This window comes from Phaethon aethereus, assembly GCF_964289735.1.
Source record: "Phaethon aethereus genome assembly, chromosome: W".
NCBI lineage: Eukaryota > Metazoa > Chordata > Aves > Phaethontiformes > Phaethontidae > Phaethon > Phaethon aethereus.
In genome coordinates this window covers 2,828,719-2,843,645 of record NC_138581.1, presented here as the reverse complement: position 1 = coordinate 2,843,645, position 14,927 = coordinate 2,828,719, and the positions used below count along the sequence as shown (strand labels likewise).

General features: G+C 41.6%; 1 protein-coding gene across 1 annotated transcript in view; it reads left to right on the top strand.

The window, feature by feature from the left end:
- The window catches only part of LOC309415080 (netrin receptor DCC-like), a 593,773-nt gene that overhangs the window by 224,728 nt on the left and 354,118 nt on the right, over positions 1–14,927 (top strand). The window contains 1 exon segment of the mRNA XM_082012494.1: positions 485–805. Coding sequence (XP_081868620.1) covers positions 485–805 — 321 coding nt within the window.

Here is a 14,927-nt window from a genome sequence, read left to right as displayed (position 1 = left end):
TTGCACTCTTGTGTGCTTTCCTCCCACTGGTTTGCTAACAGCAAGCAAAGCGAGGCCCGATGCTATTTTTGTGCTTGTTGCACTGACATGCATCTCTGTGCATGTGGCCAGAGTAGGTCCTGCAAGCAATTAAATTCTCAAAAAAAACTCTCAAGAGGTATGGTGGTTTTATGCTAATCTCCAACTCATCTCTGTGTAGTTGTACAGATTTTTAGCTTTGCTTTGTATCCATGTTTTACGCATAAAAGACCTATTTTATCTATAAATACTGTTTTTTGTAGTGATGGGATAAAAACATAATTGATGTTTGGGTTTTTTGTGTGTTTTAACAATCTGCAGAGAAATATAGTTTAACTTCTTATGATATTTGCCAGCCATATCTATGGTGCCTCGGGGGGTTCCCAAAATTGAGTTTCCTTAGTATGTTCTTTCTCCATAGAAACCAATACTTAATTCGTGTCTCTTTATGGTTTTGCTGTTTCAGGTTCACAGATTAAGACTTTTACATCACTGAGGTTCTTGACTGAGCCTTCAGATGCTGTCACCATGCGTGGAAGCAACGTGCTGCTGAACTGCATAGCAGAATCAGATCAAGGAGCCCCAGTTATTAAATGGAAGAAAGACGCAGTCTTCTTAAACCTGGCAGTAGATGAAAGGAGGCAGCAGCTGGCCAATGGATCGCTCTTGATACAGAACATTGTTCACTCCAGGCACCACAAGCCAGATGAAGGTCTCTACCAGTGTGAAGCATCTCTAGAAGGCATTGGAGCTATCATCAGTCGGACAGCTAAGGTCATGGTAGCAGGTAGGGAGAAACATTCCTACCTTTCGGATTGCTGGAAATGCTCTTTGTGAGAAGCTGCTCATTTAAAAGTGAAGAGGAAAAAAATGTACATAAAAGCACTTCAAGTGCTGGCGGTTTTCTTTTTTTTCCCCTCTTCAAAAGAAGTAAAGTTAGATATGACACGTCTGCGACAGTAATTTATTTCTGACAAGGTATTATTCTTGTTTAAATATGTCTAATCACATCTTTGTTGCTTTATTTGCTGCATATTTATTGTCTTCAAAATAAATGAAAACTCTGAAGCTGGAAATTAACTGCTTTGCTGAGGAATTGAAGATCACAAAAAAAAAAAGCCAAACTTCTGTAGGGCACTGAATGTACAAATTTTTATGGTTTAGGAACTTTTCATAGACAGGAGCTCATTATGCATCTTACTGGAATTGGCAGCCTCTTTGTATTTCCTTTAAAGCACTTGTGTAGGTATCTGGCAGAAGGAACAGAAGTTTCAGGCATCCGAAAACACTTCCGGCTTCTTGTTGACTTAACAAATACCTTTGTAAAAGATGTTTGTCTGAAGTTTTAAAGTGGTCTTTTGTCTCTTCATCAGTCTGTAGAAGGATGTATTAAGTCCTTAATAATCTAATTACGGGGGAAAAAGTATTTGGAAATACTTCAAATAAAAGGTACAAAGAAACCCCAATCACTGGGTAAGTAATACCACCTAGAATGTGCTAGAGTGCAGAATAATTTTCTTTGTTAGCATTTTTATACGGGGAGTCCAGGCAGCTCTCTTCTCAGCTAGTCTCTCCAGTACCCCTCATGAATTTGGTGACTCTTCCAGTCTTGAGGTCCCTTAAACTGATGATCGCTTCCCCTCCTCCAAACCCTTCTCTACCAGCTAGAAAATGCATGTTTTTGCATGTTACCCAATTAAAACGGGTAATAAGAGGCTTGGCTCTTTTCTAATCCACCTTCTCCCCACCACTTTTCTGTCTGAATCTCTGGTCACTTAATATCATATCCTCAGCCCTGTATGTACTCCTGTGCTACGATTCCTACCCACAGTGATGGAGAAGCCCCACAGATGCAAAGGAATTGGTCATTCTGTTACGAAGTCACCCTCAGAGGGACTCTGCAGAGCCAAACTTGGCCGAGTAGGGCTTTTTGGCAGTTCAAGTTGTTATCGGGCCTCGATCTTGGTTGTCGGCAACCGGTTATTCTTTTTAAGTGAATGTACATATGTGAGCGTTCCCTGTTGTGCTGTGCCCAGCTCTGTAATTTTGAGCTTTTTGTAGGAAGAACTGCGCTTTGCATGGCAGGTCCTGATCTGATATCCCAGCAGTGATAGTGGGAAGTTTGGAGGGGGAGGACAGGACTGACTGTTCAAGAGCAATTTTTCTGAAACTGGAAGAACTGATAAAGATTTCCTGATTGGAAAGACAGTGAAAAGGACAAGAAGCAATGTGCACAAACTGAAATACTGGATATTTGTTTAAATGTAAGTATTTTTCTTACAAGGGTGATCACACTGTGAAATGGGTTGCCCAGGCATGCTGTGGAGTCTCTGTCTTGGAGATACTCAAGACCCAGTTGGACACAACCCAGCACAATGTGCTGGTAGCAGTCCCTGCTTTCTGCAGGGCACTGAACTGGGACGATCTCTGTAGGGGCCTTCTGACCTTGGTGATTCTGATTTTTATTTTTTTCTCATTGTATGAAAATGGTTTATATGATAAGGTGGAATGTAAGGCGTATGGCGTTTAAAATTGGCAACTAGTTCTTCAAGCAGAAATGGTATATTGCTTTCTGAAGGACGTATTCCTGAGTGAGTAGAATTTTTGTGGATTTTTTCTTTTTTTTTTTTTTTTTTGAGGGAGTCACTATGTAATGTTGGCAGAACATCACTGACTTAAGGCACTGGCAGATGGAAATATGACAGAGTAAGGGGAAGAGCAAGAGGAGACATGAAGGTCTCACACTCCAGTATGTTGTGTTAATCATTCTTGGCAAAGCAAATAAACTTCCCATGTTCAGAAAAGCCTCCTTTCACAGACATGAGGATTGGGACAGGGTAGAGCTATGTTTAATATCATAACACTTGAAAACTGAATCTTTCTGATCCGTTATATGATTTACAAGGTATCACTGCTAAGCAGACTTTTTCTGGACAGCCTGATGCTTTCATTCAAAGGAGCTGGTGATGGTATGTGTGATTGCACTGCCCCGATGAGTGGCAGATTGTGTTCATGTCAACAGTACATAGCTTCATCTCACTCACATCCCATTTCTGTGCAAGATTTCATTCTTGCAAGATTTTTAAGGAAGGATCACGAGCTTTAATATTTCAGGCAGGCTTTAGGAAGACGCTCACTCACTGAATTACAATCTAATCTTGGATAGTGTCACTTTTAAACTATAGGTCTGTTCACAGCATTTTAAGTACTTACTGTGCTATTTGGCAACATAGAATAGATCAACATTTATGTCTTTGGAGGTTAAAATTGCCAAACCACTGGTATGCATAAGGGGCATATATCTTTCTCGCAGTAAAGACTATGAATGTGATTTCACCACGCTTTTTAAAGCATTAACACTCAATAAAGCAGTCAGCGCTAAAAGGTAACAGTCAGCTCCGTGTGGAACAGACTGCTCAGGGGTACTGAAAGTATATCGCCCTTTTAAAGCCCTTCCCTTATGCTTTCATGGCTTAAAGTGCTTTCAATAAAGAAAATGTAGCAAATGAAAACTGTTTTTAATCAGTCGAGAATTTTATGCACGAAGCCTGCCACGTACAGGAAAATACACCATTTTGAACAACTTCTTAAGGGTTCTTACGGCCCTGATGTGCTCCAGCTGTAAAAGTGTTCCAGGCTGAAATGGAAATGAGAGCATTGGAGAGAAACCAAGAGCTGCTTCCTTCTCCAGCATCTTATTAAAAATCCCAATTTAACAGACTACTCATTATTGGTATTTCTAGTAATTGGTAGGACTTCAGATAGAAACCAAACTACATTGTCTTATGTCTCTATAGACTGTTGCAGGATCAGTCCTTCAAAGGTTCTGGCTTTACTGTTAATCTGAAACATTGGTCTTTCAGAGGATGATAAAAAGTGGGATCCAAGGTTACTTTATAGGGAAATTCCCACACTTCAGCATCCAGCTCCTTGGTGAAGACCAGCTCTCTGATGTGATGAGGAATTTTTTGTGTGTGGTCATGATGATATATAATTAGAAAATGATTTATTCTGAAAATTATTTATAACAACTTTTTTCTTGTAAAAAAACCCAACAACAACCAAACAAGCAAACAGATAAGCTACATCACAGCTATTGGTCTCAATGGATCTATGTCCTGGCTTTGGTAATCACCAATAGCAGATGGCTAGAGTCTATATATCCATTGCATATCCATATAGTTCACCCGAATACGCCACCAGTCACCAATGTAGGCTGTGTGTCAGTAAATTCTTGAGTCATGAGTGTAGCATTTGGACACTTAAGTGCCTTTTAATTTGTTGGGGGTTTTTTGGTGGGTTTTTTTTTCCTTAAGGAAATTTGCCTGCCTTTACCCATATATACTTTCAGCACTCCGTTCCTTGCATGGGTATATTGCCACTGATTCAGTCCTGGATTAAATCAGTTTATTTTGGAGGAGGGGAAGAAACCCGCACAACAACCAACCACCTAGCTGGAGTCCCTTTGGTAAGATAACAAAGTGGACTCCGTTCTGCTGTTTAAAGATGATGAAAGGCAAATGTGGAGTGTCCCTGGAAGGGCTGTGGGAAAGTTTAATCTTGCCTGAACCTAGGTGGAACACACACCTTCAATGTTTGAAACTTAATGTGTAGGTTTGTAGGCTGAAGAGACCATTAAGAATAGTTAAGACCTACTTTGTCAAAGAAGTTGAAAATATTTCCTGTCTGATGAAGTCAGTGGAGAAGTGCAGCTGGCGGGTGTTGCTCTTTGAGCTCCTGAAAGACTTATTTTTGTGAAGAAGTTTTAATGGGATGTTATGGCAGGTGTCACAAGATGGCACCTTGCAGTCTCACTAGACTTCTCTTTTATTGTGTTTTAGCAGGATCAGGTTGCCTCATCAGTATTAGAAAAATGAAATAATGCACGGAGTGTTTTATAACTGTGCTGGTGAGAATCAAAACCTTGCTGTGTACTTGTCCAGACAGAACACCAGCAGTTTCTAAAGAGACAAGGGAACTGGGCTTAAAAATTACAGCCCCATATTTATTGTGGTTGCACCTTGTGCTGTATTGCTGTTTCTGTAACAGCACTGCCAGACTCCGGGTAACAGAGAAGTAGTTGCTAGGACAGCTGTTGAACCCAAGGTTAAAATCTTACGGGTGTGAAGAAATTTTAATCCCCACATAGTGTTACAGCTTCATTGTTTTCCTAAATTATTTTTTGATGATTATAAATCTGTTGATAATTGTCAAAGATCTATTTAAATGCACACACAGTGGCTAAGAAATTATGAACTATAATATTAGATACTATTGCCTACCAGTATTTTTGGATTTTAATGAACTAAGGATGAAAATGAGTCATTTGGAGTGATACAAGGAGGTATCACTTTTAAGAAATTGTGGGATAAACACAGGAAACCTGCTATAGCAAAACTTAGGAAATACTATATTGGACAGAGTAAACAAGATGTGGTCTAAAGTATTACATATTTCTCATTCCCTGGATCTATGATAGTCACTTTTATTTAATAAAGGAAGAAAAATACTTTGAGATATTAATAATTTGGGAAGTATAACTTGATTTATAACAACTAAAATTAGCCAATAGTGCCTTAACCTTTTTTGATTCCTACCTTTTTTTATTCCTAATCACAGGATATTTTAGACTATTTAATGTGAATTCATAAACCATAATAAAAGTAGTGAGCAAAACTAAAACTCCACTTCCCTCCCAAACTCATTTTGGAGCTCCAAAAATTGATTTACTTGATAAATGCCAAAAAAAAAAAAGTCTTAACTCTGTAGAACAGACATTCTAGCTGGAAAACTTAAATTACGTATCACCCCTTGGCAGTGAATTCAGTGAAATAGAGGGTGATCTATCAACTTTTGGCCAACAGGTTTTTTTCCAATATGCTTTTTTTTATATTTGCATTTTATGTGAATACATACAGCACACGGTGTGTACTGGTGCATAGAGCACCACTTGGGACTCCATCAGGAATGGGTTAAGTTTAGTGTTTAAGAACTAGCTCGCTTAGCTGATCTAGATTTCTTTCTCTCTTCTTTTTGCTACGTGCCATAATAATATATGCCTGTGGGACCGCTTTTTACATCACTTGATGACCTATAGTGCTTAATAGTGGGTTTGGGGTTTGGGTTTTTTTTTTTTGCTTAATGGAATGGATGATTCCTGAGTGCTTGTGCTGTGCTATCGCTGCTTAATGTTCCCTTCTTGTATTTGTAAGATCCACGTGCGCCACTCAAGCACAAACGTATACTCTGTCCTGCTATTAAAGCTCATTAGCACGTTTGTATTTAAAAACAGATGAAATGTGAAAGGAAGTATCAGGAAATTGGGGAAATATTTGACTCTTTACATGCCACTCCCTGTTTCAGTCCCAATTTTTTCCACTGTCTTGTGCATCAGATGCACCTACTTTCCCTGATGTAAACAAGGGTGCGGGGAGATAAGCAACCAAAAACCCCCAAACAAAATGCTCAGTGTATCTAGTAAGGTAGTTGTCCTTTTCCTGTGATCACTGATGATGTTTTTTTCTTTAAATGGTCATTTTCAGCATTGTTCATGGTTATTGCTTTGACTGTATAAGGTGAAAAGCTATGGGGAAGGCTTCTGTTTTGTATGATCACTCTTGTGCAACAGGCTTTGAGTTACATCCTTAATTTCTCTATGCATTTGTCCCAACTTTAGTCTTGTGGAATGTAGGTTGCTCCTCTAGGTGCCTCGTATAAAGAGCTTCCACGGGTCACTCTACTTGCCCCCGGTAAGTTATGATGAGGTGTCTTGTTGCAGGACACAAGATCTGTAGGTGATGGTTTTAATTCCTTGGGAGTAACTTTAACTTAGGGAAGAAGGCAAGATACTCCTGCCTCTGTTACTTTGACACTTAATTGACCATTGAATATCAGACACTTACATATCGAATATTCACTTCAGTGAAAATTCAGGAATAAGTAGCTGGCTCTTTTTAGTCTTTTAGTGACCGGCTGTTCTTCGTAATCACAATTACCATTAAGTACCAAGTGGCTTTCAAGAGAATTAGCAGCTTTTCATGATACGTATCTACTGGCTTTTAGTAGTAAGAGAAATGCAGCAGCCAACATCTGCCCCGTCACTAAAAATATAAAATTCTTCATTCTGAACAGGTAGAAGGAATAAAGAAGCTTTGGAGTGTTTGGAGCCAGTCCTCAAAGCCTGGTGGGTGAAGAACTGAATAGAAAGTGGGCTCAAATGGCAAGAAGTAGGGAAGGCTGAGCATTATATTAGTTATTACTTAGGTATATTATAGTCTAGATACAGTACAACTAATCAGATATTTTGCTTAAGAATCCAGCGGCTTGGGATCCCTGGGAGATGAGGGCAAAGAGAAGCACATCTGTGACAGCCCCTACGGTGCTCAATTAACACACAATTCTGGCTTTCACTCACTTCTCTATTCCAACTTTCTGTACATCCTCCCTGCTCTTCACTTGTTTTCCTGTGGGCTTTTTTGTGGTTTTTGTTTCTCCCTCCGCCCCAGGAAGCAACCTTTCTAGCACTATACCTTTCCATTAAAGAGACTGACCTGATCTCCTCCCTGCTCCCCCTGCCAACGTGAGCTGGGAATAGCTACACCGTAATGTCCCACTGGTTTTAAAATAACGAGTGAAGAAGTAGGCCATGTCTGAATATACATGTCTTTGCTAATATTCCACCTTACATTCAAGTGCTTGAACACCAGCACAATAATTAGCAGAAACACTTTCATCAGCCTTTAATTTTATTTTTCTTGTTGACTTTAAAATTACTGTAGTGAGTGACTTGGGAGCCGCAGATTCCCAAGGACTGCTCCAGTCGCACATCTCTTGATGTGTATCTGTGCGCGTTGCTCTTGGGTATGTTTTCTGTCAGGAGGAGGAATAATTAACTCTATATTTAACACAAAAATAAAAAGCTATCTTTTCATCCGCATTAATGTGGTAAGTCGTCTGGGACCCCCGAGGCAGTGCGTGGAGGCGTGCCCAGGCGCTGGCTCTCCCATTCTGTCACTCCAGCGAAGGTGCTTCTGGATTCATAACCATCAAGGCTCTGCTCTGCGTTCCCCTCTCCTCCCCTCTGAGGACTGAGCAGAAACCCAGGGCTGGGTAACCACTGTCTTGAGCCAAACTTACTATTTCACATGCTCATTTTCCACTTTTAGGAAAGCAAAGGGTCTTCAGCAAGCTGGCATCAGCACTTTTGACTGCCTGTCCTAAACGTCTTTCCCTGTACCAGGACACCACTTTTATCCCATTTTGCCTCTCCATTTGCTATCTTCTCCTGTTGGCTCGGGCAGCTCTTCCCCAGGAGCTGTGCTGCTGGGATGCTGCGTAGCCAGGGATTAGAGCTCTGCTGGGAAGGCGACCCTGAGAGGGTGGCTGGACAATTACAGCTTCCACAAGCTTCAGTTGCACCTGCATGTATTTCTGTCTACCCGTATGCCGCGGTCCTCCCTTAACAGCCTCCCTTGCGGCACGACGTAGAGCGCCGAGACAATGCCGAAGCAAGCGCTCTGAAGCAATGCTCGTTGCGTAGTGTCATCTCGTTGCTTCATGTTGCTCTCTTGCCCGCCGTCCGTGTCCCAACTTCTACAATTGAAGCGGGAGATATTTTTGGACAGAAGCAAGTTTTTTATTCTCTTCTGTATGTAGCCTCTTCCAAGACTGAGACTGCTGTTCAGTTGCGCTTGGTGTCTTGACTGCGCGGTGTGGAAGTGCCTTTATTCCTTCTGGCTGCTCTCCTGCAAGCTTCCGCCGTGCAGGCAGTGCATGGCAATTAAACGCGGACGGCAGCAGCCCTGCGAGGGGATCGCCTGCCTTTCTGCAATCCCATGTTTTCCTATTTTTCATGGCAGGATTGCTGGTACTTGGACACCTAACTCGCTAGGATAAAACCGGAACTTTTGTAAACGTTTTTAAATGGACATCAGTGAGCCAGAAATTATTTTGCTCATACAAACAGAAGTTTGAAAATCAGTAGCTAAAATTGTGAAATTTGTGTTAACACGCCGATTCTTTCATCATTTTCGATTTCATGAGTTTATCAACCTGCAGGAGAGCGACATTCCAGAGTGCTTGAGACCTGCATTTCTGTACAACACTCCTCCTATTTGCAGAAGAGAGGGCAACAGAAACATTATCTCTTCCGCAGTGTATTCCCTTCTAGTATCGGGCTGTAGAGAAACGCTCAGCGGGAGTGTGTGCCACCGCAACTCCCGCTCCTCCTAGCCTTGTGCTGCATAGAAATGTGGCTGTAATTAGCAAATTTCATTTAGGAAAAAGGTTTTGCTTTTGTTTTTAGTTCCTGGCAGTGACTGACTTAGTCTGAACTCGAGGAGATTAGATTGAAAAAGGAGCAGCCTTGGTTAGCAAGGGCACGCAGTTTCAGTGAATTAAAATAATGGGGTGTAATAGATCATAGGCCCTGGAGATGGCTATCAGCCTGTAGATCATCTGGCCAGCTTGCCTTCCAGGAAAGGATTGTTCCCACACAGTGTTTGCTGATCATCTGTCTGTTCTGGTGTCCTGGTTTCAGCCAGGATAGAGCTGGTTTTCTTCACAGAAGCTAGCGTGAGGCTGTGTTTTGGATTTGGGATGAGAAGATGCTGATAAGGTGCTGATGTTTTGATTGTTGCTGAGCAGTCAAGGACAGTCCAGCTTCTCGTGCTGGGCTGCCAGCGAGGAGGCTGGGGATGCCCGGGGACCTGGGACGGGGCACGGCCAAGACCCCGAACCAGACTGGCCAGAGGAATATTCCAGGCCATACAACATCATGCCCAGTACATAAACTGGAGTTAGCTGGGGGGTGGGAATCGCTGCTCGGGGACGGGCTGTTGATTGCCGGGTGGTGAGCAATTGCTGTATTGGGCATCGCTTGTTCCTGTACATTCCTGTGTCGGTATTATTATTGTTATCATTGTTGTTTCCTTCTCTCTTGCTGTCCTATTAAACTGTTTTTATCTCGATCCATGAGTTTTTTTCCCCAATTCTTTCCCCCGTCCCACTCGGGGAGAGGGGAGTGAGCGGGCGGCTGCGTGGGGCTTAGTTGTCGGCTGGGGCTAAACCACGACAGTCCTTTTGGAGCTCTACCCTGGCTGAAACCACAACATCTGGTTTTACAAGCCCTAAGTGAGAAGGCTCCTACTGCCTCTTTTGGGACTGTCCTACTGTCTAATAGATCTGTCATGATGGGGTTTGTTTTTTTTGTGGAACCTAATCATCAGTTTTCTTAGTGTTGTCACTTTTATCCTCTATCGTGCAGGTCAAAGGTGCTGTTGCGGTATAATGGTCTAAGCCTGGAAACAAATGCTTGACTTCTAATGTCTTTTGGGGTATGAATTAACTGTTTTGGATGTTTTTTCCTGATGTAAAAGTACCTTTCGAGTTGCTTGTGTTCTGGGGCTGCTGTGACAGAACAAGTGATAACGGATGCAGTAATTTTAATGAGAAAAAGCATTTGTGACTCTCACCTTCCCAGGCCTCATTGCTTGTCTGAGACTTGCTGAAACCTTTTTACTCTTTGGCTGCTTTTTCTAAGTGTCTCCTCTTCTCCCTCAGTCCATCTCCCCGTGACAGTCATTTGAGTGAGGAAGGACCTACCTGCATTTAACTTCCAGCACTGTCAGCTTCAAGTTCAGTCTCTTGAAGGTAGTTTTTGTTTAGGAGCGCTTCCCTCTGCTGCTGTGAGCAAATCCCCTGCCCGAGGCCGGTCGCCTGCTCCCGGCTGGCAGGGCAAGTTGTGTCGCTGCTGGGTCTGAGCAGGGCCATGAGCTCCAGCCACTGCGCTGTTTGTGCCTCCAGCCTTCCTTGCTTCCAGTTTTATCTGCATTTCCAAGGGATCTGGACTAGGTTGTTTTTGGTTTTTTGTTTTTGGTTTGGTTTGGGTTTTTTTAGGCAAGAAGGATTTATGGTTTTAAAATGTCTCTTCATGATCTTTTTCGTTCTCTGGAAGTAGCAATGCTCACACCTGAATTTGCAGCGGTTGAAGTCGTCCTCTTGCGTTTCCTATGAGCCTTTCTCAGTGTGGTACACAAGCTCTTCAGCTGTATTTCTCAGCCTATTGCTACAAAATCTTTTGCAGAAACAGACATACTGCTATTAGAAGCAACACTTAGCCCAGCTTTACAACTGGGGAAGATAAATAAAAAATAGGTTAAAAAAGAAAAGCAATAAAGGGAGAAGGAAGGCATGTTCCTGTTCAGATGCTGACATTTAAATTTGCCCTGAAATTCCTGCTCAGTTGCTGTCTGACCGTGGAGGCAATTAAAGCCCAAGGTTACGGCAGTTTTGACCTCTGTTTCCTCGGTGCCTGGCTGCTCCACCCTGGGCAGGTCTGCTCATCCCTGCCAGCACGCAGGAGCTGGGTGCCCATCTCATTTCTTAGCGTGGCTGGAAAGGAGACATTTATCTGCCTTTCTCCCCTTGGCACTTATCGCACAGCTGGTAGTCCCAGCATGCCTTCTCCATGCAGGCAGGATCAGGCCCTCCGTGGGAGATGGTGACGGGCACCAAAAGCTGGAGGAGCTGCACTCGCCCTTCTGTACAGTGATCTGGGGTGTTACAATGCTCATAACGACAGTGGAGCAATCAACAGCCTTATCTAGGCTGGCTTCTTTTCGATACACTAACAAATTTCCTGATCTCCAACCTATATCTAATATTAAGGAATCTGACATAATCCTTCTAGTTGTGACCATGAAGAATAGAGGGATCATATTTTAATTACAATCTAATACATATTAAAAACCTGTTGAACCTCTTGCTCAGATCCCTCATCCTTACTCTTACTTTTTCTGGACTGAGTAAATTTGTTTAAACTGACATATACGCTGTCTTCCCAAGAATCTTACTGTTTTTATTGCTTAGTTGGTTGTCCAGATTATACACATTTATCCAACAGCAGTGTCAGTGTCTTGGGGCACAAGGTAGCAGGAAAGAAATGAAGGAAATTTGTATATATTTTAACAATATATGTTATGATGAGGTTCTTGAAACTGTTCTTCCAGGCAATGTGTAGTGCAGTTATTACTTAGAGTTAAAAACACGGGATCATAGAGTAGTTTGGGTCAGAAGGGACCTTTCAAGGCCATCTAGTCCAACCCCCCTGCAGTGAGCAGGGACATCTGCAACCAGAGCAGGTTGCTCAGAGCCCCGTCCAGCCTGACCTGGGATGTTTCCAGGGATGGGGCATCGACCACCTCTCTGGGCAACTTGTGCAAGTGGTTCACCACCCTCATTGTGAAAAATTTCTTCCTCATATCTAGTCTAAATCTGCTCTCTTCTAGTTTAAAAGAGTTACCCCTTGTCCTATCGCAACAGGCCCTGCTAAAGTTTGTCCTTATCTTTCTCCTGAGCCCCCTTTAAGTACTGGAAGGCCACAATAAGGTCTTTGATGTCTTAAGATGTAGACATGTTGCATGCATGTCTAATATAGAATAAATAATCAGTACCTTTTTCCTGTAAAAAAAACCTATAGTGTAAAGCCAGTAAAAATGAATAATTTTATAGCTGTATTTATCTTATAAGATTATAGAAGAACAAAGATCTATTTCTTTGGAAATGCTTTGGCTAGATGTGCTGAAATGTGTTATTTTCTTAACCAGGAGCAGTTTGGTATAATTTGATACTTACCTTTCAATCTTGATGTCATGTAGTTTGGGGTAGTTGGATATAATATCTGAGTTCACAGTGAACCTAGACTTAAATTGCTCACCCTGCATATCCTGAACATTAAGGACCTGGCTCTCCGAATAGCATTTATAATGATGAATTGGATCCTAAGTGTCATTTACAGTGAATGGGGAGAATTAAATGCCAAAGACTGAGATTTGTAGGAGCTGGCGAGCTGAATGCCAGCGTCTGCTGAGGAATGTGTCTACAGTCTCACCTCCTTCCTTTACTCTGGGCTCCAGAGCTGGAAACTACCTTCTGTACTTAGCACACCCTTGGGCATAGGTGGAATGATTGTTCTTGTTATAGTGTCATTAGAGGAAGAAGTAGCCGTGTTTATTTTGTTAAAGTTCTTGCGAATGAAAGGGGAGAACTAAGTTTCAGACCCGTTTTGGTGGAGAGGTGTGAACGTATTGCACCCATTCTCCAGGAGAGTATCTCTGTTATCCTTCCTGTGAAACTGCAACAGAGCCCAGCCAAAAATGTCAGTTTGCAAGAGCTTAGGATGAGGCCTGTTTTTACACATTTTTAATGGCAGTGACTGTAGAGTACATTGGAGTCTGGATGTTTCGTTGCATGCCTGGAAAAATAGGTGGTTCTGTGAATTTTGGTTATCTTGAGGAGCATAAACTCCTAAGTGTTGAGAGAGTTGGGTCAGCCAGAGCAGAAAAGCTTTGGAATATACTCAGCAGTATCATTTTAGTTACTAAAGTACATTTTCTGGTGACAGCTTAGTCATCTATACAACTTTATTTGCTTAAGTGGGTCCTGCAGAGTTATTTTGGCTCGCTTTCTTTCTAGTTTAGCTGACCAAGTTCTGAATAAGCGTATTTTTTAGATGTCTAAGTGCTGTTTTGCCTGCGGTATTCTTCTGATTCCTGTTTTGGATGAGTGTGCAATATGTTTCAGGATGAATACAAATGCAGCGGATTGTAAAATGTGTCTCCATGTGCTTTGTTGACTTTATGCTGATAGCTGTACTGGTAAAACTGCAGCAATTGCTCATGAAAAGTGAACATGAAACGTTGAACAAACATGATCCGATGGAGGTTGGGGGGAATTCAAAAGTGGCGAAGCTTTCTAGGTAGCTGGTGCTTTGTATCTTTTTTCCAGTAGGTCTTCCCCTCTTTCTTGATTTTACTTTTGTCCCTAATAAAAGTAATGTGGATGTAGTCAGCTTTAGGGATTTCTTTAGGTTAATTTAATTTTCTGACTTGGAACAATCTTGTGACCACCTTGCATGCTCTCTTGTTTCCAATTTAACCTTTCTAATGGTTTCTTGACCTTGCTTACTCAAAATCTATACACGTTTCTGAAGTGATGTTTAATAAGATGAGAAAAGCTGTTTACAACCCTCTCATTTGTCCTTGATGACCTCTGTTGGGCAAATGAGAAATAGGTCAGTTGTGATGCCACCGTGTCACTACAGGGGAGAGGGATTTAAATTAGCTGAGTCAATCTTCAGGTTTCATAAAACACATCATCCAAGCAATTTAATTAAAAGCGGTCATGTTTCTCTACCCTAGTTGCTGCCCATATGACCAAGAGAAATAGTTGATATACGTGCTAGTTGGGGACTTGATTGATGTGCAGCAGTTACAGAAATGTAGGTTTCCAAATTTCTCTGCGTGCTGTGATTGATGTAGGATGATTATGGGTTTACAAGCTAAAATGTATAATTCTTAAATCTTCTTATTCCATATTTACCAGCAGATGATACAATCCAGCAGTGACAGGGTATTGAAGGGATGACATATAGGTCTCTTCCATCTCTAATCTTGGATTCTATGCAAACCTTTAGAATGTAAATTGGAAGCATGTTTTATATTCCTAAATGCAAAAATACTCTTGAAAAGCTTTCACTTTGAAAAGATTATAATGATTAGCATTTATTATGCTGTTGTCTTCATGCAAAAAAGAAAATCCTGCCCAGATTTTACTCAAATTGAACTCTTGTGCCTTGCATAATAGCCCTGCTTTAATTTGAATAAGATTCAGAATAAAGTAGCCAGATAGGAAGTTAAACACTATAGAGAGAAAAATCCTAATTTAAGCTGCTAAATGTATGTGTGTTAATACACAGACAAAAATGGGGATGTTTACAAGTAAGTGGTATCACAAAGGGCACACCAAAAAGTCTGGGCAAGAAAAAGCAATTTAGTGGAGAGCAAGTTGTTAAGTTCCTTAATTTTCTCTACAGCAATAAAATCTGGTAAAACGAGGTGAGTGATTGCCTC